This window comes from Rattus rattus, chromosome 18 (assembly GCF_011064425.1).
Source record: "Rattus rattus isolate New Zealand chromosome 18, Rrattus_CSIRO_v1, whole genome shotgun sequence".
In the NCBI taxonomy this organism is placed as follows: Eukaryota; Metazoa; Chordata; class Mammalia; order Rodentia; family Muridae; genus Rattus; species Rattus rattus.
Window position 1 is genome coordinate 4,768,979 of NC_046171.1, and position 24,294 is coordinate 4,793,272.

General features: G+C 51.6%; 1 protein-coding gene across 1 annotated transcript; it reads right to left on the reverse strand.

Moving 5' to 3' along the window:
- Nucleotides 1-1,886: 1,886 nt before the first annotated feature.
- Nucleotides 1,887-7,911, reverse strand: Cdkn1a (cyclin dependent kinase inhibitor 1A). The gene is made up of 3 exons (XM_032888778.1): nucleotides 7,818-7,911; nucleotides 2,737-3,186; nucleotides 1,887-2,144 (listed from the first exon to the last, which is right to left on the reverse strand). The coding sequence occupies exons 2-3, from the start codon at nucleotides 3,173-3,175 to the stop codon at nucleotides 2,095-2,097; spliced, it is 489 nt and encodes a 162-aa protein (XP_032744669.1). The 5' UTR covers nucleotides 3,176-3,186; nucleotides 7,818-7,911; the 3' UTR covers nucleotides 1,887-2,094.
- Between the last annotated feature and the right edge of the window lie 16,383 nt (nucleotides 7,912-24,294).

Consider the following 24,294-nt stretch of genomic DNA (forward strand, 5'->3'; position numbering starts at 1 on the left):
AAAGGCATCTGGCTCGGTGACAGGGTCCTGGAACTCCAGGGAGGTTGTAGCACGGCCACAAGTTTAAGCCTTGTGTAAGCAACTTATTAAGTAACACAGGATTAAAAGATACACGCATAAAACAATCAAGGACTAGAATGCTAAATTTTTTTTTAAAAATGAAATTGAGATCTTTCTGGGGCCAGTGAGAGACTGGAGGTTGAAGGCTGGGAGAGGCCAGGCAGAATCCATACAGGAGAAGTTTAAATTAAAACACACATAATAATCTGTTATTAATAATTTGTCACGGGGTTGGGGATTTAGCTCAGTGGTTAGAGCGCTTGCCTAGGAAGCGCAAGGCCCTGGGTTCAGTCCCCAGCTCCGAAAAAAAAAAAGAACCAAAAAAAAATAATAATAATAATAATTTGTCATAATGAACACATACAGAATGAAGAATAAGGCAGAAGATGGGGAAGCAGCCTCCTGCCCCAGCGCCGACGAGGGTGAGGCTCCTATGGGCACATTAGGGCTCTAAGGGTAAACATGCTTGCCGCCAATTCTGACTTCGTTTGATATGGGGGGAAAAAAAAACCCTACAAATTTTATCTCAAAATGAAAGCAAAGAGCCAGGAGTACAACTCAGTGGTGGACTTCTTGCCTATCTTGCTCAAGGACATAGGTTCAAGTCCCATCACTGGTGGGAAAAATCACATATGTGTACCCTTGTAGACGCACACCCTGGGTGCATGCAAACAACTCCCCCTCCCCCCATTTCCTCTAATGACAAGACATTACAAATCATCTAGAAGTATTTATTGAGCACCAGCTTTGGGGTAGGGTGTAAAGATTCAGGACAGTGCAGGGTGTGATCCCCACACGTGGGAGGTTTACAATCTGAGCGGAGACAGGGAGGGGACCAAAATACATGTTCTCCCGGCTAAAGATAAACAGTCCAGCTCAGGGTGTTACAGAAACAGGGGTGTTTGGGGTTGGGGCCAGACCCACTAAGTGCTTCGACACCCACAGGGGCTCAGTATTCAATACTGGGAAAGGATCAATCACTGCTCAGTTCCTGTGAGCTCCCTCAGCCCCCGAGGCACCATCTTGGCCTGGCTCCTTGTACAACTACTAAGAAATGGGACAAGTCACTGAGGACTTCAGCGGCTGGGGTCGCCATCCCAGATAAGTCCACCCCCGCCACCACCACACACCACACACACAGGGATGCTCTGGGAAGCCCGTCTCATCACCAAGGACCTACCCTAGACCCATAAGAAGGGCAGTTGCCACTGGAGCTGCCTGAGGTAGGACCAGGAAACCCCACTTAGTGTACCCTGTGTACCCGTTCCCTTCTGGTCCACTGAGCTGTGGCGAGGGAAAGGACGCCTCCTGCCAACCTGGGGAGGGGAAGGGTCTGAGGAAGGGAGAGCAGCAGATCACCAGATGAACCCTCAAAAATAGAGGGGCAGCTGGCAGAGACCCACAGGGGAGGCGGGGTCCCCAGGAGTGGCAAAGGATCTTCACAGGTCTGAGTAAATGTCAAGGCTCGGGACGTTCCGCTTAGGTCCTAACCGGGCATCTTTGTTCTAGGCTGTGACTGCTTCACTGTCATCCTAGCCGGCCTTAGAGGTGACAAGGAGACCCCGAAGTCCTACTCAGTTGTCCAAAGTGCTATTCAGGTCTGAGGATCGCCCCCAGGTAAGAAGTGGCAAGGAACCAGGCAAGGGAGTGGGGGCGGGGGAGGGGTTAGGGGGGAGGGGCGGGGTTTGGGCGAGATGCGAGATGCAGATGGCATGAAGCCAGTGCGACCTTCCCGCTAGGATCAGAAACACAGAGCTTGGGTTGAGAAGGACTTAAATAATGGTCTACATAATAATAATAAAAAAAAAAACCAGCACTAAGGAGCCTACCGTCCTACTAATTTCATTGTTTTGTTTTGTTTTTTTAAATAACTAAGTTTGGAGGCTGGGAGGGGGCAGGCAGAGTATATACAGGAGAAGTTTAAATTAAAACACAAATAATAATTAAGACACACTGAATGAAGGCTAAGGCGGAAGATGGGGAAGAGGCCTCCTGACCCACACAGCAGAAGAAGGCGAGCCTCCCGTGGGCACTTCAGGGCTTTCTCTTGCAGAAGACCAATCGGCGCTTGGAGTGATAGAAATCTGCAGAGAGAACAGATGTCAGGCCAGATGCAGCGGGTGAGGGCATCATTCCCCAGACAAAGGGACATGTGGCGAGTCCTGGGGAAAAGCTACAGGGCACTACACCTCCTCCTCGTCAGAGGGCTAGGGCTCTAGAGAGGCTAGATTCCCCCACCTCCACCCCGCAAGCTGGAGTTAGTTATAGGAAATCGTGGACCACCCGGGGCAGGGAATCGAACTCAGGCCCCTTGAAGAGCAGTAGCCGCTCTCATTCGCTGTGCCATCCCTCCAGTCTTTCTCCCTTCTTATTTGTTTACTGAGTTGGCGGTACGGGGGTGGAGCCTAGGGCGTGGACTGCTACGTCAGCACTCCGTTGCAAAGGCACCCCCCCCCACAAGCTCTTCCCTAGTGGGTTCCAGGCCAAACGCTCCACTGCCAAACCCCACACTATCCTGGGCCTTCCGTTCAAAGCAGAGAAAAAGGCCTGGATCATGTGACCGTTCGGAATGGCTTGGTGCTGGCTGGAATGTTCTCTGCAAAGGCGATCCTCAGCAGGCGGCCTCGCCTCTCCAGGCCTCCCGCAGTATCTTGCCTCCCCTTCTCCTGTCCTTACCTGTTAGGCTGGTCTGCCTCCGTTTTCGGCCCTGAGATGTCCCGGTCCCGCCCGGGGAGTCTTCAGGCCTCTCAGGGGCGTGAGACACCAGAGTGCAAGACAGCGACAAGGCCACGTGGTCCTCCGGAGCCGGCCCCTGCAGCAGGGCCGAGGAGGTACTGGGCCTCTTGTCCCCTCCCAGGTCATCACGGCGGCGGGACCCAGGGCTCAGGTAGATCTTGGGCAGCCCTGGGCTCCGAACACGCTCCCAGACGTAGTTGCCCTCCAGCGGCGTCTCAGTGGCGAAGTCAAAGTTCCACCGTTCTCGGGCCTCCTGGAGACAGCTCGCCATGAGCGCATCGCAATCGCGGCTCAACTGCTCACTGTCCACGGGACCGAACAGACGACGGCATACTTTGCTCCTGTGTGGAACAGGTCGGACATCACCAGGATCGGACATGGTGCCTGTGGCTGAAACACAAGAAGGACCTAGGTCACTATGGAAACTACACTACCAGTCACAATCTTCCAGTTCCGGGGTTGGGGATTTAGCTCAGTGGTAGAGCGCTTGCCTAGCAAGTGCAAGGCCCTGGGTTCGGTCCCCAGCTCCGGAAAAACAACAACAACAAAAAAAAAAAAAAAACCAACAATCTTCCAGTTCCCTCTGGTCCTCCTAGGTGCTTTCCCACCACACCAAGAGACTAAGGTGGGTGTTGAGTTCAGCCGGCCCTGCACCCCAGAGGTCACAGCTGATGTCCACAGAAGCCAATACACTGCAGAAGCAGGGGTCACGGTCCTGTTTACAGCAGGAAGACTACCAGCTAAAATCAATGACTTGTGCTAAAGTGTCCTTCGTGAGTGTCAACATCCCAAATGTGTGTGAATCACCAAGGTCCAGCGGTTTCCCAACAGTCCCCTATCCTGCCGTCCTTGGGGGTAACTCCTTCCTGCCAATCAAAAATGCCCTGGACCTTGGGATAAGACACACAAACCATAGAATTGGGCACTGCTATTTGGCACCAGTTTATATATATGTGGGTACATTGTCACTGTCCTCAGACACCAGAAGAGATCATCGGATCCCCATGACAGATGGTTGTGAGCCACCATGTGGTTGCTGGGAATTGAACTCAGGACCTCTGGAAGAGCAGTCAGTGCTCTGACCACTGAGCCATCTCTCCAGTCCACCCCCCACCCTTTTTGGCACCAGTTTTTAAAAGCGACACCATGTCTCCGGCCTCAGTTTCTTAGCCAGTGTGGTAGCATTCTCAGGCAGCTGGCATGTTGTCTGGGAGAGAGAGGAGAACGAACACCAGAGCCGGGCTGCCTAGATCAGAATCAAGGCTTTGCTGGGCGACCCCCTACTATGTATCTTAACATCTCTGGGCTCCCTATTTGAGGATGAGCTCAGTGAGGGTAGCCCCCTGGAAAATGGAGGCTGCAATCCTCTCCGCCCCCAGTTCTGCCAGAGCCTCCTCCCCGCCCCTCCCTCTAGACTGCCACTGACAGGTGCCACAGGCTGGAGGCCTTTTCCTAAGGATGCCTTGTGGGGAAAAGAGTCTGAAGGGTTACGGCCCTCTCCCAGGCTGAGCCACATCCTGCCAGGCACCTCAGGTAATCTGGAGTCTAGACACCTCCCAGCCCCGGATGCGCCTGCAGCCTGTGCCCAAGGAACCCGTTTTACAGAAAAATCATAGGTGCTGGTTGACCTGGCTCCTCTCCAGGAAGGAGGGATACCTGAGTGGCCGATCCTGCCTGCTCTGCTCTGGCCTGACTCCAAGACGAGGAGACGCAGCTCCTCAGGAGGGACTGGGCTCTCTCGGGCATGGCTCCAGCCCTCCAGCGTTTGAGCTTTGCAAGGCGTGCCCTGTGGCTTCCTCAGGCGAGGCGCCCTGGACTCTTACCACATACAGCCCCAGCTCCTTAAGACCTCAGGGTGAATTTGCCCACAGCTGGGAGAGAGAGGGAGGGTACCCAGACTGTGATTCAAGGTAAGAAGCCAGGAGAGATGAAGACGCTGGGGCTCAGATGGTAAACCCCGGGCCTAGCAAACAAAACGCTTTCTATAAAACTGGGTGTGGTGGTACACACCTGTAATCCTAGCAGTCTGGAGGCAGAGGCAGGGAAAGACGTTCAGGATCCACCTTGGCTACCACATAGGGAATGTGGCCAGCGCTGTGGCTTCGATAAATACCTAAAACAGCCCCTCCCCAAAACGCAGCCCTTGGGAGGCAGAGGCAAGAGGTCTGTGAGATCAAGGCCAGCCTGGTCTGCGTTGTGGGAGCCTGGCTAAGAGACGAACAAAACACTGGACTAAGAAAGCTGTCCACGGGGGTTGGGGATTTAGCTCAGCGGTAGAGCGCTTGCCTAGCACGCACAAGGCCCTGGATTCGGTCCCCAGCTCCGAAAAAAAAAAAAAAAAGAACCAAAAAAAAAAAAAATAGATGGCGATATCACATCCCTTTCGGGCAGAGCCCACCAAGGCTCAGAATGTGTGTCCAAAGTCACAGGGCTCACGCGTGGAGGGTTGAGTTCAGACCCTTTTGGTCTTGTAGTGAACCATTCTCTCTTCTTCTCATGCTGAAAGGTATGACCAGAGGGGTCCATCAAAATCACTTTGGAGAGCTTTTTTTTTTTTTTTTTAATATAGACTGAGCCCCCTGTTTGGCAAATCTCTATGAGTTCCAGGCCACCAGGCTAGCCTAGCCTGTCTATATGGTACTGGCTGGGGCCTTATACTAAGACCTTGGTCCCTGTCTGTCTCTCTGTCTCTGTCTCTCTGTCTCTCTGTCTCTGTCTCTCTCTCTCTCACACACACACACACACACACAGAGACAGAGACAGAGACAGACAGAGAGACAGAGAGAGATCTATATAGATATAGAAATATAGATTGGTGGAGACAGGGCCCATTGGCTCATTTCCCCCAGACAAACTGAGTCGAAAAACAAGTTTGGTGTCCTTCCCCAGCCGGTAACTCACAGGGGCTAGAGGAAAGACAGAACACCAATGGTCTCAATGCTCCTTAGGCACGAGGAAGAGTTCAGCCAGCGCTCTCTGGAGAAACTAGATAGTCCCCCAGCTTTTCGGAGCTGAAAAACCCCAGAGGGGCACGTTCCCCCACCTTGTCTCTCAAAAGCCACGCCTCCCCAACAGTGCGCTCGCACGCCCTGCTCAAAACCACTGGTATCATTTTACACTGGTCCCTCGTTTTACAGAGGCGACGTCTTCCTTCCCCGGCCATTGTGCATATTTTAATTCCCTTTAAGCCGCGGTGGGGGTGGCAGCAGCCGGTGGCACCACCCGGGCATGGCCGGCCTTGCCGTTCTCACTGCGGCCGGGAGGGCGCGCTGTGCGCCCAGGAAATGGCGCGCGGTAGGCGGCGCGTAGGCCGAGCAAGGAGTGGTGAGTCAGTTTCCTGCCCACCGCTGCCCGCCCGCCAAAACTGCTTGGGCACCGGAGCTCCGCGTCACCCTGGGGTGGGGAGAGGAGAGGGAAGGGGGAGGACCCGGGCCACAAAACACGTCACGATGAGCCCAGGCTTCCTAAATTCCCGCCTATGTTGGGAAACCAAACCGCGCGCGCGTGCGCGCGTACACACACACACACACACACACACACACACACACGCACACACACGAGAGACGCACACACGAGAGCAAAGAAAGTGCTCTTAGCTCTGGCCCCCACCACCTTGATCTCCACGCCCAAAGCACGCGATGAGTCAGATCCTTGGAAAATAAAAATAGATGAGGGCGAGGACAACAAAAACCGCTTGAGTATCCTCTCTGAAGCGCGACGTAGGAGAGAGAGGAAGCTACCAGCGCGCCCCCAAATGCCAAACCCAAGCACAAAGTCTTTCCCGCACGACCAGGGTGCAAGTGTCACCCTTGTCCCCGGAGTTCCTAGTGGAATGGATGCGCCCTAGTGGGCACACTCAGCCCGGCCCAGCCCGGTCACCTTCCTACACTGGGTGTGGACTGGGTCGAGGGGCCCCCAGCTCCGGGGCGTCTGATGTACGGCACCCCGTAAGCCTCACCCCACCGGGATACTGGCCGCTCTACAGTGCGGGCTCCTCCCGCGCCCCACTGCCACTGCTCCGGGTCGTGGTGGGCGCGGTGGGTGGGACCCTCTGCGCTTCCCGGGCTGGCAGGGTGGACAGGGCCCGCCCAGACTCCCTGTCCCCGAGGGCGCGCCGCCGAGCGGGGACCGGACACCGCGTCCCGGACCTCCCCGTGTCCCGGGTTCCCTGGGAACATACTGTGCCCGCCAAATAGGTCACTGTGCCGCGCGGGGGAGGGGACGGGGCAGGAACGAGGCTATGCCCGGGGCAGGGAAAGGGGCTTCTGGGCTGCCCTTGATCCATCCCCAGTTGTGGCGCGACTCTGATCTCAACCCAGTGCCCGGGGTCTCCTTGTCACAATGAGTCACCTCCTCGCCTGTCCTCCAGGACGTGCCCAGGCACGATCCCGAGGGCGGAGGACACAGCTCGCGCTGACCTCAGAGCCCAGTGGGGTAGTGGCTACCGCGAAACAGGGCACCTGGTCCACAAGGGTCGGGGACCCAGCGGCACCCGTGGAATCGGAGAACCGCTCTGCGCTGGACTCTAGATAGACTTGCGGAAGTTTGTCACCGCCACCCCGTACCCCTTTCGAGACACCGTGGGCTTCATTCTCACGCCTTTGGCCAGCCGCACCTGGAATCCCTAGAAGCCCTGGCAACCAGAAGCGAGCTCTCGGTAGCCGGTTCCCGCCGGCCAGCGCTCGGACCGGGTCTCCAAGGACTGGAAGAGTGTCTACCATCCGTGGTCCTGGAGTTCAGACTCTGTATGCCGAGTCCGCAACATAGCCTGACCCTCGCCACACTCCAACATACCAAGTCTTCCGCCACCACGGACACCCTCAGACGCACACCCGTCATCCACCTGCCGCGGACACACCTGCGGCTCCGGCGGGCACACACAAATACACAACAACGTACCGGCGCCGGTGATACACCCATCGCCGCAGACACGCACACACACGAACACTTGTGGGGACACCCGCTGGGCTCAGCTCAGAGCTGCCGGGAGAAATCACTGTTCCGTACCACGACGCTCTCACCTCTGAGTGTCTCGATATCGCTGTGGATCGGCGCCTGCCTCCAATTCCCCTTAACTCGGGCACTGTAGCAGCTCTCACCTCTCGACTGCTGCAGTTGGCGGAGAGCTGCGCCCTTATAGCATCGGCCCCGCCCGCCCCCGCTCCCGACCCCGCCCCCGCCCGCCTCGGAGGCAGGACCAGCCGCTCCTTCACCCATCCCTGGGACTCGCTGGCCCGCCCTCCCCTCTGGGAATCTCAGCCCGCGCCAGACAGCTAGAACGGGGCGCGCGGCGAGAGGGCGCGCCCTCCCCTCCCCCACACCTGCTTGTCACGCAGCCCACCAGCAGAGCCACGCACATCTATGAACAGTACAGTTGGGGTTGAGCGTTTACAGGTCTGTCTCGACCAACTCTGGGAAGGATTAAATCTTTTTCAGATCACTGATGTCAGTAAATTAAAAACTTGGGCCTGGGGAGGTGAGTCTGTTGGTACAGTGCCTGCCTAGCTTGTTGGAAGCCCCTGGTTGGATCTCCGGCGTCCCATAAACTGGGCATGAGAATTCATGTCTGTAATAACAGCGCGCGGGGTGGCGGGGGGTGGGAGGGGGGGAGAATTGGAGTTCAAGGTCCTTTTGACAGCTACTACCCAGATGGAGACTAGCTTAAAATATGTGACACTCTGCTTCAAATATAAATAAATAAATCATTTGAGTATGACAGCAAAGGCCTGGATCCTCCACTTGGGAGACCGAGGCACAAGGGTCGTTACAGGTTCGAGACCAGCTTGGGCTATACAATGAGACCCTCTCAAAAAACAAAACAAACCTGTAAATAATGAAAATGGTGAGGCTTACCCTGAAATTCCAAGGAATCCCACTATCTCTGGAGATTTTTTCCCTCTCCTCCCATAAGCTCCTCCTGCACTCAGACACCCACCCGGGCAGAGCATCACTGGGTCCAGAACACCATCTTGCCCTTGTTGTCTCACAGAAGGAAGCAGTCCTGCAGATGTAAAGGGTGCTGCCAGCTGCCTCAGAAAGGGAGGAGATCCAGCCCAGTTCTCAGAAACACGGACTACCAGGACAAACAGCCGGGTCTCCCTCCCTCTCACCTCTGCAGAAGACAGCATGCGGACATTTCTCACACTGCGACACACACTGCAGGTGAGAAACTAAAGGCTCAGAGAGGCCCGAGATCTGACTTGGATCACACAGCCAGGACATAGCTACTTCTTGGCCTCTGGTGAGCTGCCAGGAGCACTCTGTTTCACACTTCTTTCTCTGGGTCCAAAATGAGGGACACGTCTAATACCCCCCAGTTCCAAACAGTTCACTAAGATGACACTGATAAAGGACAATTCTAGAAATATCTACTGATGCTGCGGACAGACAAAGAAGTAAGATGTTATCAGTTCCCACCTTCTTCCATGGCTCTAATCAGTTTTTTTTAAAGATTTATTTATTTATTATATATGAGTACACTGGCGCCGTCTTCAGACACACCAGACGAGGGTATCAGATCTCATTACAGATGGTTGTGAGCCACCATGTGGTTGCTGGGATTTGAACTCAGGACCTCTGGAAGAGCAGTCAGTGGTCTTAACCACTGAGCCATCTCTCCAGCCCTCTAATCAGTTTTATTTCCTTCTGCTTTGGGTTTTTCGAGACTAGGTCTTGCTATGTATCCCAAGGTGGCCTTGTATTCAAGGCAATCCTCCTGCCTTACCTTCCTTGCTTAGAGTTAAGACTACAGATCTGAGCCATCACACCCAGCAGAAGGGGGTTTTCTTCAGACACTCTTTTTTTTTTTTTTTTTTTAAAGATTTGTTTATTTATTATATACACTGTAGCTGTCTTCAGACACACCAGAAGAGGGCATCAGACCCCATTACAGATGGTTGTGAGCCACCATGTGGTTGCTGGGATTTGAACTCAGGACCTCTGGAAGAGCAGTCAGTGCTCTTAACCACTGAGCCATCTCTCCAGCCCTTCTTCAGACACTCTTATTATGTGGTCCAGCCTGGGCTACATAGCAAGACCACCATCTCAGCTAAACATAGTGTTACACTCCTATAATACCAGCACTTGGGAGGCGGGGGGGTGGTGGTATTTGGAGTTCAGGGCTAGCCTGAGCTACCTGAGACCCCATTGCCAACCATCAGATAGATCTGGGGATATAGCTCAGCTAGTATAGCGCTTGCCTAACATTTATGAAGGCCTGAGTTGGATCCCCAGTAAGGCGTCATCTGGATGATGGTGGAACACAACTGTAATCCCAGCACTTAGGAGGCAGAGGTAGGAGGATTAATAATTCATCAAGGCCATCCTCAGCTACATAGCAAGTCTGAGGCTGGCCTAGGTTACAGGAGACCCTGCTTCCAAACAAAAACAAACCCCTCTCTCAAAACAAACACAAACAAAAATGTTAAAACGCAGAGACTGGAGCCTTAATTTAAACAAGAGATCTTTGGTTAAAAGAATAGAATCCTGCTTTGGAGTCGCTGCTGTAAGTTCTGACGTCTGCTCCCCATGTCTAGAGATCGCTGCCCAGACATGCCCAGGCTTCCTCCTCTGATTTAGCTGACCTAAGGAGGACTCCTCTTCTGTGGTGGGGGATGGAAATCTGGGAAGGGCTTGGGCCTCCCTCCCAACCCCCCTCGACAGCCTGGTTCTGTTCAGAAACACAGTTAGGGGAGCCCTGCAGACCCCCAAACCGGGACAGACCTAATGACCACTCCCACAATGCCCCAGCTCCTGAACCATCCAGTCCCTGCATCCAAGTCATCCCAGAGCTGGGCTATCACGGACCAGCACAGGATGTCCAACTGCCCAAATCCCCTTGGCCTACAGGCTTGTCAGATAGAAGTGACATTGTCTGTCTGTTTACTTTGGGAGAAAACGGTTTTAGTAAAGGCTTATACTGAATGGCTGAGCGCCGTGACCTCCTGTGCCTTCACCCTGTTGACGTTGGAGAGATTTTTAAAATAACTTCTGGCTTCCCAGGGCACCACAGAAGTACTCAACAAATATTTATTAAGTCTAGGACGACTCCGTCTTTCTAACAGTCTTGGCCTTGCAACTGAATGTATATAGTCAGGCACACAATTGCACGTGAATGAGACCTTCAAACCTCAAAATGACAAATTGGGAAAGTTATGCATACAATACCTCACACACACACACACACACACACACACACACACACACAGAGAGAGAGAGAGAGAGAGAGAGAGAGAATGAGAGAGAGACACAAACACCCTTCACCTGGTACATATCACAAGATAGATGCATCCCATCTTATATTCTGTTAGCAGGAACTCGGGCTTGCATCCTTGGTTATCTGGGGTCTCTGCCTCCATCCATGCCCCTCCTCAACCCACAGCAGGCAGTTGGCTCTCCTCAGGTCCCCACCACCCGGCATGAAGCAGCCCCACCTCCCGGCATGAAGCAGCCCCACCTCTTGGGTTCCAGGGCTGAACAAGTCAAGACATGTTCCTGAAAGCCAGAAAGCTGGCTCCGACCCACCTCAGCCTGACGAGCTCCGGGGTTTGCTGCTGGTCTCAGAGAAGCGACAGCCAGGGATGGAAAGACAGAAGAAGCCATGCAGATACCCTCTGAGGCTGAGAGCAAGGAAAACCAAGGGACCAAGGGCGATACAAGGAAGGCTCCGTGTTAGCTGCTGGAGCTACTCAGGAGGGGAGAGGAAGTGTGGTCGCCAAGATCACCATTTCCCAGAAAAGGACTGGGGAGTCCCAAACAGGGACAGCTAGATTTCAGAAGAAGTCACCTCCACACAAACTCCCGAGAAGTGAGACCCCAGAAAAAAGACAGAACAGAAAATGACCTAAGCACAGGGGCAGGAGAGAGCTTTTCAGATCCCTGAGAAATCAGAACTGACACATATAAAACTCCTCCAGCCTCAGCTCCATCGTTAGAAATTTATTCCTGGGGTTGGGGATTTAGCTCAGTGGTAGAGCGCTTGCCTAGCGAGCACAAGGCCCTGGGTTTGGTCCCCAGTTCCGGAAAAAAGAAAAAAAAGAAAGAAAGAAAGAAAGAAAAAAGAAAAAAAAAAGAGGGGTTGGGGATTTAGCTCAGTGGTAGAGCGCTTGCCTAGGAAGCGCAAGGCCCTGAGTTCGGTCCCCAGCTCCGAAAAAAAAGAAAAAGAAAAAAAAGAAAGTATAGAACCCGAGTTGAAACCCCAGCACCCATGGGAAAGCGCCAGTCAGACTTGGCTGCATACTCTTGTAATTCACAGATACACATGCACACCATACACACACCCACACGCATATGCACAAACCACACGAATGCTCGCACACACACGAGTGGCGTGTATGCGCACACTCATACACACGGACTCACATCAACATATAGATAACCCATTCACACATGCATCCGCACACACTCGCACATGCACACACACATACAGACTCACACCAACACACACACACACACACATACACAGGTGTGCACGCATACACACTGGAAGCAGGGAACTAGAAGGGACTCCCTGGCCAGCCCACCTAGCCTGGTCAGTGAGCTCCAGGTTCTAGCAGACCCTGGAAAAACACAAAGTGGTAGCCGGCTGGCACGATGGTTCAGCGAATGCCATATTTAGGGTTTCTGTTGTGAGAAAACAGTGACCAAAAGCGTCTTGGAGAGGAAGGGGTTAATTTCCCCTTCTATTTCCAGGTCGCAGACCACCCCTGAGGAAAGTCAGCACAGAAACCTGGAGGGCAGGGACTTTAGAGGAATATTGATTGCTGGCTTGCTTTTCTCATGGGTCCTTAGCTTGCTTTTGTTATAGGATTCAGGATCATTTGTCTGGGGGGGAGGGGGGGATAGTGAACTAGGCTCTAATCATTAACCAGGAAAAGACCCCACAGATTTGCCTTCAGGCCAACCCGATGGTGGCCTTTCCTCAACAGAGGCTCCCTGGTCCCAGATGGCTCAAGCTTGGGTAAGTTGACAGGGAAAAACAAAACAAAACAAAAAGTATCCCAAATAAATTATGGGACACTCCGCTCCACAGAGTCTCTCAGGGGTCCGTTTAGGCTGACAGCAGCTATAACATAATGTAGTGACACCATCGGACTGTGAATCCTTGGTTTTGCCCGAACTGTAGAGAAGACCGGTTTCATTGGCTGGAGCCGGTCATGTGATCTTGTCTAACCTCCATCAAGAAGGAGCTGGGAAGTGCAAGTGAGCCCCGGGAGAAGTGAAAGGCCGGTGTCTAGGCCATGTGTGATACAATGATTGATAATTAACTAAAGACGGATTGGTTGTTCTTTTGGGCTCTTTTCAAGACATGGTTTCTCTGGGCGTCCTAGAACTCACTCTGTAGACCAGGCTGGCTTTGAACTCGGAGATACTCTCCTGCCTCTGATTCACGAGTGCTGGGATTAAAGGCTTGTACCAGCGCCGCTCGGCCATTGGTTGATTTAAATAAGGTCCGAGAGCCCAGTGTAGAACAGGAAGGACAGACTGGTAGAGTCTACTTTCCATTCTGGACAGTAAAAGGTTATGGTATTATTTCTGTAAACAAAGAAAGGGATGGGAAGGGATCAATGTGTGAATAAATGAGCAGAGTGTACAGAGGCCTGGAGGCTACAAATGGGCCACCCATAACCGTTCATGAACTTCAGGCCTCAAAGGTACAAAGATGAATGAAACATGGATGGGGCTAGCTCCCAGGGTACAGCGGCAGGACCGTAGCTCCCAGCCACAGGATTGCTTTCTAGGAAATGAAGGAGCAAGGGGGAATCTGTGGAGGCCTCACCTCGGAAGGGCATGCAGGGTGGTTTGAGAAAGAATGGGCCCCAGTGGCTCATATGTTTGAATATTGGGTCCCCAGTTGAAGAAACTGGGAAGGATTAGGGGGCGTGGCTTTGTGGGAGGGGTGTGGCCTTGGGGAGGGGTGTGGCCTTGGGGAGGAGGTGTGTCACAGTGTGCAGAAGCCCAAATCTTTCGCAACCATCCCCCCCCCATCCCCCAAGGCCCTGGCTGTTCTTTCTGTCTGTCTCATGACTGTGTCTTAAATAACTGAGTTCTCAGCTACTGCCCCATGGCCATGTCTGCCTGTTTGCTGCCACAGTTCCCACCATGACAGTCACGGACTCTAACCTTCTGAAGCTGTAAGCCCCAGTAAACTTTTCTTCTCTAAGTCGCCTTGGCCGTGGTGTCTTACCACAGCAACAGACAAGTAACAAAGTCAAGCAAGCAGGGTGGTAGTGAAGGGACTTGTAGGAGTATGACAGGCAGGGAACAGGGAGTTAGTCAGGAAGTCAGGAAGCATGGGTTCAGGAAGAGGGAATGACTTGTGGACAGGTAGGAAAAAAGATGTATGTATGTATATATGTGTGTGTATGTGTATGTATATATGTATGTATGTTGTGTATATGTGTGTATGGGTGTATGTATATATGTATGTGTATATGTGTGTATGCATGTATGTGTGAGTGTATATATGTGTCTATGTATGTATGGATGGATGTGTGCATGTATGTGCCTATGCATATATGTGTATATGTATGTATTGTATATGTATGTGTGTATGCATGTGTATATATATGTATGTGTGCCTGTATATATGTATATATGCATGTGTGTATGTATGTATGCATTTATGTGTGGGTGTATATGTATGTATGTATGTATGAGTGTGTGCATGCGTGTATGGGTGTATATATGTGTGAATGTGTGTATTGTATATATATGTGTGTGTATATGTATATACATGTGTATGCATGTGTATATGTATGTATGTATGTGTGCCTGTATATATGTATATATGCATGTATGTATGTATATGTGTATGTGTGTATGCATTTATGTGTGGGCATATATGTGTGTATGTATGTATGGGTGTGTGCATGCATGTATGGGTGTATATATGTGTGAATATGTGTATTATGTGTGTGTGTATGCATGCATGCATGTATGTACAAATGTTTGTATGCATGCATATGCATGTATGTGTGTGTGTCTGTATGTATGTCTGTCTGAAGAGTCAGATGGCAAGGCATGTCCTGTCTTCTTTCACCCCTCACTCACATCTGTCAGTTCCTAAAGGCTTGTGACAGGCTTCCCACTGGTTCCCTGCAGAGCTGATGGTGTATATGGCTGATTCCCTCTTCAGGACTTGCCTCAGAAAGGAAGGCGTTCAGGCTCCGGCCTGTCTGCATTGAAGGTGCACCCAGATGGCTGATGGGATGGAAAAGCCCAGATTGCTGAACCGACTTCAGGCAGGACCAGCTGAGCTGCCCAGGCCTCTGGTCTCCATCAGACCCCATCTCCTCTTTCTGCCTAACCTGATTCTCTTTATACCCAGACAGGTGTGCACACTGCAAATGCACCCCTTCCCCTCATATCCAACCAGTGGGGAGCTTAAGTGACCAGTGAATTCCAAGGGATCCTTTCCCTAGGATATCTCTATACACCAGTAATATAATGATGATGATGATGGTGGTGGTGATGATGATGATGATGATGATGATGATATTTATGGAAAAATTCTCTGTACCTGCTTGGCTCTTTACCTATGTGGCTTTACTTAATGAAGACTAGAATTTATGCCAAAGGAACCAACTTCTTTTCTTTTTTTCTTGTATATGAGTGTGTGTTCATGTGTGTAAGTGCAAGTGCACACATATGTATGCATAGGTGTATGCGTGTCATGCCAGAGGCCAACCTTAGATGTCATTCCTTAGGGGCCTTCCTGCTAATGTTTCTTGTTTGTTCGAGACTTGGTAGCCCTGGCTGTCCTGGAACTCGCTCTGTAGACCAGGCTGGCCTCAAACTCACAGGAATCCGCCTGCCTCTGTCTCTTGAGTGCTGCTGTCCCCAGCTTCAGCTTGTGTTTCTCAAAAAATTATTCTTATTACATTTTATTTCTTTAGTACGTGTGCGCGCATGCGCGCATGGGTGCGTTCCGTGCCATGCATGGGGTTATCAGAGGAACCGGTCTTCTCCTACAAGGTGGGTCCTGGGGATTGAACTCAGGTACTCGGGTCTGATGGCTCTGTGGTGGCCAGCTCCCGCCTCTGCTTCCTGAGCACTGAGATTAAAAGCGAGTACCACTATACCTGGTCCTCGGGTCCTCGCCGCGTCCTTTCTTTTGTTTCCTTGTCTGTTGTGGTGTGAGGATCAAACCCAGACCACCGGGGCTTTAATGTGGTTTGTTAGGTAGAAACACATAATTTTAAATGGAGCTCAATCATTTTTTTTTTTTGTTTTTAAAAATATCTAATTATAGACCAAAGATGTGGCTCAGTCAACAGAGAGATTGTCTAGCACGCACAAAGCCCTGGGATCCAGGCCAACGTTGTATAAATTGGGTGTGGTGGCACACACCTGTCATCCCGGCACCAGGAGGTAGAGGCAGGAGGTTCGGAAGTTCAAGGTCTTGGGGATAGAGAAATGGCTTATGGCAATAAAGGGGGCACAGTGCTCTTGAAGAGGACCGGAATTCAGTCCCCAGTATCCCTGTTGTGCGGCTCACAACCACCCGTAACTCCAGATCCAGGGGATCTGATGCCCTCTTCTGGCCTCCATGGGCAGTGCACTCACACGTATATACACATAATTAAAAACTAAATCTTAAAGAAAAGAAAAGAAAGTTAGAATCATCCGTAGTTAGATACTGACTTGGAAGCCATCCCAAGCTGTTTCGGCAGAACAGCCCTCAAGATACCCTCCCTCGAGACCAGCTTTCCGGATGATCCCCAGGGATCTGAGAAGTTGGCATTCTATACGGGTTTTCTTCCCCAACAAATTCTTTTAAAGCACTTTGCGAGACAAGCCCCAGCGTACACCATCAAAGTGCTAAGGATTTAGGGCTTAGAGCCTCTGATTGCACAGTGGGGCTATGGCCTCAGAAGTTCAGAACCACCCCTTCCCTCCCAACCCTGGACAGGTGCCTCCGGTGGTGTGGGAAGAAACAAGACCCCAGGAGCTGCTGCTGGCTTTGGCTGGAGAGAGTCCTTGCCCCTGGTGTGGCTCCACCCATTCCTGTGGCTCCACCCCCTCCTTCTCCTCCAGTCAGCGGCTTATCCTTGTCTTTGCCCTAAGGTGGCTTCGGGTTCCTCTGGGGTTATACTGGTACCAGAGCCACCCTGGAAGATACCGGCAGCTACTCTAAGCCTCAGTGATGGTAGCCCCACTCTGGCTGCCGAGCCAGGAGGGACGTGATGCCTCTGACTATCCTCTGTGACTTCTTAGTGTTCTGAACCTGTAGGAGGACCAACTGTCAGGTCTCCTCCTGGACACATCCTAGCAGCTGAGGAAGAAGCTGTCAAGGAGTGAGTGAAGTAGGCATGGCGCTAACCACTGACACAAACAACCGTGAAATGTGACGAGCGAGTGCTTGGCGGCCCAGCCTGGACTACCTGATAAGATTGCGTCTAAAATGAAGAGCCAGGTGTGGCAGCACATGCCTGTGACCCTGACTCTTGGGCTACAGAAGCCAAAGAATTGCAAAGAGTTGGAGGTCGAGCCCGTCCTACGAAAGAACGGAGCCAGCTACTTCACTAAGACAGTAATTTAAGGGGGAGGAAGATGATTTCTCACACTCGTGAATCCAGAGAAGGTGTTCTAGGTGGCGGGGGACCGCTGTGTGGTGATTCAGGGGTCCAGGCTCTATCCATCCCACACCTTCCCCCTCCACAGGAGCCTGGAGGTCTCTTCCCCGTGGCGGAGAGGGACGGGTCTAAAGAAAAGAGTGTGCGCCCGTGTGCGTGTGCGTGCGTGTGTGTGTGTGTGTGTGTGTGTGTGTGTGTGTGTGTGTGCATTTTGTCACCTGGCTCAGGAGGATTCAAATCACACACCCCCATACCAGTCCACAAGAGAGAACCCAATCGATGCCCCCCGCCCTGCCCCGCCCCCTGGCTGCCCATCCCCACCCCCACCCCGCGCGCGCGCCCCCCTGGCTGCACAGGTCTCTATAGTTCCTGGCTGGGGACCCTGATGAGTAGTGGCCAACAAATGACTTGCTTCTTGCAAAGAGGAACAGTCTTGCAACTGCAGCGCACGGGCAGACGCGATGTCTTCCCGCTCAGCTTCCTAAGGGTTCTTTCTGCTGAGTCACCAGACAGGGTGAGAGGACGCAGCAGAGGTGCCTCTGAAATGGGCTCTTTCGTGTGTGGGATCTCCCAGCTCCACAAGAAACGAAACCATAAGGTCCACACAAAGACAAAAAGACAGTGTGCTCCGCGTCTCCTCACACAGCAGGGCCCCCACTTCCTCCTTCTGGTACACAGCTTTAAAAAGAAAAAAGGAGGAAAAAAAAAAAGCTTAACATCAAAGCGGAAGGATTCACTGGACCCACGGGCAGGAAAACCCCTCATTCGGCAAATCCTTCTGCAATCCCCCGGGGGCCTAGGAGAAGGATCGCTAAGAAGCCCCCGGCGTTTCTTACATTGGTGCATTATCCTCAACTAGATCTGGAAAGGTTGGGGTTTGCTCCCCGAGACCTCAAGAAAGGCCCAGTTTTTCTCCGAATGTTGACAGGCTAGAAATGGCCCCATCTGCTCCTCCTCTTTCTATCCCATGGTTTCTGAAAGGGCCTGCCTTTGGGGAAAAAGGATCAAATTATCAGGTCTGGCAGGATAGATCTACAACGTCGGCCACCTGGGAGTCTGAGGCAGGAGGATGCCTATATAGTGATTCTGGAGAACTAAGGGAAACCTTGCCTCAAAGTAAAGCATGGAATCAAAGATTTGGGGTGGGAGTGGGGGGGGGAGGGAGCGCAGCTCAGTGGGAGGGCACTTGCCTAGCATGCACGCGGTCTCAGATTCAAAGCTCTTGTACTGAAGCAAAGGAAAACGCAGAACAAAACAAAACCATCAGGGATGAGAAAAACAGCTGCTGTGTAGAGGGCAGAAAGCCTTGGTTTGATCCCACCCACGTACCACACACTGGGTGCTGAGACATAGGCCTGTAATCCAGGCGCTTGGGACGGAAACCCAGGAAGATGAGGAGTTCAAGGGCATCTTTGACTATATAGGTGTTCTGCGCCAGCCTGGGCTATACAGACCTTATCTTCAAAACAAACAGGGGCCAGATGGCTTAGAAGGTAAGGGTCCCGGCCACCTGTCGGGTCCAAAGGAAACTCCAGTTCCCCAGACTCTGGCTGTTAGGCAAAAGCCAGCATTCCTTAGTAACCAGCGAAGCCAGTTTCCCGTTTCAAAGGAGCCATTTCCCGTATCGCAGGCAGAAGTGACAAATGGCTACTATCTGTCCTGCCTGTTAGCATACCAAAGGCCATGCTGGTATCCAGGCTCCATATCACCCGGACCTGTCACTGAGCGCTTCTCACCTCCTCCCCTACTCTAAACTCCCTCCCTTCTCCACGTAACCCCCCCCCTGTTTCAGCTGTGCTCCCTCAGCTGAAAGAGGCCCCGCCCTCTTTCTGTCTTCCTCCTCCCCCTTCTTGCTCTCCTTCTTAGGCCCCGCCCCCTCCTGGCCTGATCCAGTCTGCTAGCCATCCCCTCCTCCTCCCCCTCTCCCTCCCTCCTCCCCCTCCCCCTCCCTCTGCTCTGGACTCTTCCAGACTCTTCTGGCTGCTCTCTCCCTTCACCATACCACAGAATGGTCATTCCTTCAGCCTACACACCACCAAGCCATAGAACCTGAGTTTGACTCCCAGAATTTCCATTTAGGAGAGAAATGACTCCTAAAAGTTGTCCTCTGACCCTCACCTGAGAACCTGGCATGTCTGTGCCACAAATACACAGATACACACAACAAAATAAATAAATGTAAGAAAAAATTAACAAAAACGGGGGGGGGGAACCCTCAGGTCTCCTGTACACCTCTACACCGAGACTCTCCACAAGACTAGAGGGACTGGAGAGATGGCTCAGCGGTTAGAGCACTCGCTGCTCTTCCAGGGGTTCTGAGTTCAATGCCCAGCACCCACATGGTGGCTGGCAACTATTTATGATGAGTTCTGATGCCCTCTTCTGGCGTGCAGGTGTACATGCAGATAGAGCGCCATACACATAAAAATAAATTAATTTTTAGGAAGAAAATAGAAACCAGGACGGTGGGTCCTCTGGGGAGAAGAGCTGGTCTCCTGTACTGCCTACTCCCAGGACCCCCACATATGCAGTACACAGACACACACGCAGGCAAAACACCTAGACAAATCAAAACAAATAAATATAAAAATTAATTAATATCCTTTTTTTTTTCCGGAGCTGGGGACCGAACCCAGGGCCTTGCACTCGCTAGGCAAGCGCTCTACCGCTGAGCTAAATCCCCAACCCCTTAATATCCTTTTTTTAGCTGCATTATTTCTTGTGTGTCGACGTACACTGGAACAAGAGGACATCAGTGGAGGTCAAAGGACAACCTTCAGGATCAGTTATCTCCTTCCACCATGTGGGTTCTGAGACTCAAACTCGGCTTGTCAGGCTTGAACTGTCAAGCCCCTGAGCTCGCTGAACCATCTCCCCAGCCCTTAAGATCTTTTTATATAATAATTAACACAATTAAAAGCTATACTCCATGACCAGATGTGATGGTGCAAGGTTTCAGACCCGGCACTTGGGTGATGCAGGCAGGAAGGTCACAAGTTCAAGGGCATCCTCCTCTAAGTAGCAAGTTTGAGGTCATCCCCCCCCCCCCCCGCGGGCAAGAAACCAAAGTACAATAAGATTGGGTGCAGAGCCGCTAGCCCCGTGAGCATACGGTGGCTTGAAAATTTCTCCCGTTGCCTACAAGCTCCCTCTCCATCCTCAATGCCTGATTTAATCCCACAGAGCAGAGGCTCGCTTTGTGGCCCCCAGTTCTTCCCCCGACTCTTCCACCTGCGGGGAGGGGGGAGAGAAAGAACTTAGAATAGAAGCTGTTGATGCACAGGGGTGGGGGAAGGGGAGAGAGGCGGACTTGGGCAGCCGGCAGCTTAGCTCTCCCTGGCTGTCTGACCCACACTCCCCACGCCCAGGACCGAGTTGCCTGCACACCACAGCCACAGCATTCTGCCGGCCTTGCCCGGGCTTGCCTTTGGTTGCGTCATCCCCCAGCCTTGCCAGGGGTGCAGAAGTGAACCACCCACTCAACGCTGGAAAAACCAGCTAATTATATCACCAAAGACCCAGGGCAGGAGCTTGTGGACAACTTCAGCTGGCCTGGCCTGTTCCCACTTGCCTTCCACGAGTGTCCTTGACTAATATTTTTTTTCCCCTCAAAATAATAACAATGACACCTAGCACGGGGGAGCGGTGACATAGCCTTTAATTCCCCTCACTCCGTAACTCGGGGAGTGGGGGGGTTAGACCTGAGGATCCAGAGCTCAAGGTCATCCTCAGCTACATAGAAAGTTTTGAGGCCAGCCTGGACTACGTGAGACCCCGTGGAAAAGATAGGAGTTAGGGTCGTAGCCTAGCTGGTAGAGAGCTTGACTGGCGTACAGGAAATCCTGGGTTCCGTTCCGAGCACTTCGAAAACCGGGTTTGGTGGGTTATCCCTGAACTCCAGAGGTGGGGGCTCGATGACCAGACAGCCGGTCAAGGTTGTCATCGTGAACCGCATACTAAGTTTCTGCCCTCGGCCTGAGTGCGCACGAGACCCTGGGTCCAAAAAAAAAAAAAAAAAAAAATCACACCAAACAATGCCAACAGCCACGTAAAACAAAACAAAAACAAATTGCCCTAAGGTTGAGCGGCTTTCCCCAGAAAAGCCCCGCCCCCGCCACGGCCCCGCCTCCGCCACGGCCCCGCCCCCTCCAGGTTTTTGGAAACCTAAGCCAAGGGCTTGGTGACCGACCCCCCCACACACACACACACACACTTCTCCCAACCCCCACTCAGGGCTGTTTGCCTGAGCTGCTCCAGGCCAGGACGCACTGGAGTCAGCAGGACTGAGAAGACAAACACTGCTTTGACACCGTCAATAGCAGCTGCTCGCTCCGCTCGTTTCTTTTTCCAAATATCTTTAAAATTCTATTTGTAGTATAGTCCAAAGTGCAGTTTCATTTTTCCGTAATTTCCTGTATTTATTTTGTTGAGTCCGCAGTAATACATTCCCAGGAGTAACAGTCAAAGGATGAAAAAGGACGCTGGTTAAAAACAACAACAAAGGGGTTGGGGATTTAGCTCAGTGGTAGAGCGCTTGCCTAGGAGGCGCAAGGCCCTGGGTTCGGTCCCCAGCTCCGAAAAAAAGAACAAAAAAAAAAAAAAAACAACAACAACAAAAAAGTCTTTCCGGACCCCAGACAGACCCAGGCCCTCCAGCTACCGTTTCCTTCCCAGAGGTAGTGGCAGCACGTGATCTGTGTCTGCTTCCAGCCATAGCCCTTGACCAGCATATGGCTTACAGAATCCAGAACTTTCCCATATTAAATGCACTATGAGCTTGTTTTTATTATTATTATTATTATTATCATCATCATCATCATTATTATTATTATTATTTTATCATCATCATCATCATCATTAATTCATTAGGGAAGGGCTGGAGAGATGACTCAGTGGTTAAGAGCACTGACTGCTCTCCCAGAGGTCCTGAGTTCAATTCCCAGCAACCACATGGTGGCTCACAACCATCTGTCATGGGAGCTGATGCCCTCTTCTGGTGTGTCTGAAGACAGCGACAGTGTACTCCATATATAAAATAAGTAAATCTTGGGGTTGGGAATTTAGCTCAGTGGTAGAGCTTGCCTAGGAAGCGCAAGGCCCTGTTGGGTCCCCAGCTCCGAAAAAAAAAAAAAAAAAAAAAAAAAAAGAACCAAAAATAAGTAAATCTTTTGAAAAGAAAAATTCATTAGGGAAACAAGAGTACGTACCATCTCGAGTTTGTGTGACAGTCAGAGAACAACTAGCTAAGTGGTCTCTCCCCCATCATGTGGGTCCGGGGTTGAATTCAGCCCTCAGGCTTAGCAGCAAGGAAGGACTTTCACTTGCTAAGCCATCTTGCTGGTCCCCACAAAAGCTATTTTTAGAAATCCCTATTCCAGGAGAGAGTGGTTGCACCTGGCACTGGGGAACAAGGTAGTGACTTACAAGTTCAAGGTCAGCCTCCCGTACATAGGGAGACTCTGATTCCAAAGTGGGGGAAAATCCAAGCAAAACCAAACAATGACAAAAACAGAGGCGTAGGGTGGGAGATATGCTGGGAGGTTAAGAGCGCTGGCTGTTCTTGCAGAGGACCCAGTTTGGTTTCATAATCATCTATTAACTTCAGTAGTAGGCGATCAATGCTCTCTTCTGGTCCCCACAGGTCACATATACACACACATACATATACATGTAGGCAAACACTCATTAAATCTCTCTCTTTTTTTTTTTAATAAATCTAAGAATTCCATTATATAGGGTTCAGAGGCAAGAGGATCAGAAATTCGAGGTCAGTCTTGAATATAACAGCGAATTTGGGGCCAGCCCACGTGAGAGATGCTACCTCAGAAAAAGAAGAAAGAAAGGAAAGAAAAAAAACTATGCCCCTATTACTATGTTTGTCGGCGTTTCCTGAGAGACAGAATCAAAAGGAGAAGAAAAAGATGGAGAAAACGAGAGACCTAAGACCGGTCTATTTTGAGAACCAGTCCGCCTGATTGTGGGTTGGCAAGTTCATAATTTGCAGGGCAGGCTAGCGGCGCTGCGCCTCTTGGCCCTAAAGGCAAATGAAAGCAGACTTCCTTCCTCTTCAGTCAATCTTCGTCGGTTTTTTTTTGGTTTTCTCTCTCTCTCTCTCTCTCTCTCTCTCTCTCTCTCTCTCTCTCTCTCTCTCTCTCTCTCTTTCGGTCTCTTTTTCCCTTATGGCCCTTAAGAGACTGGGCGAAGGCCACACATTGCGGAGGGGAACCGTCTTGCTGCTGTGTGAATGGGCAGCGTGGCCCACAGGCGTGTGAGGTGACCCCATGGTTGGTCCCAAGCTGGCAGCGCTGTCTGGGGAGGTCTGGCTAGAGGAAGAGGGTCACTGGGAGCTGGCTCTGGAAGGTCGCCCTGGTTCTGTAGCTTTCTTGGTCTCTACTTTCTACACACCGCGAGATGATGAACCATGCTCTCAGCGACGTGGTGTTTCACCCAAACACATGGGGTAAATACATGGGACATGGGGCGGGCGTCAAGGCGATTGTGGACCAAACCTCTAAAACCTGGAGCCAAAGTAAATCTATTCCTCCCTTGTATCCCTCTCCCTTTTTATTTGAGTACATTGTAGCTGTCTTCAGACACACCAGAAGAGGGCATGGGATCCCATTACAGATGGCCATGAGCCACCATGTGTTGCTGGGAATTGAACTCAGGACCTCTGGAAGAGCAGCCAGTGCTCTTAACCGCTGAGTCATCTCTCCAGCCCCAAGACTTTGTTTCAAAAGGACAAAATAGGGCTGGCTAGAAGGTTGGGGGTGGGTGAGTGGAAATATCTCATACCGAGTTTAATAACGGGTTTAATCCCTCGGGGAAAGGAAAGTCACCCTCGGGCTGGAGAGGTGGCTCAGCTACAATGTACTCATATAAATAAATAAATAAATCTTTAAAAAAAAAAAAAAGTCCTCCA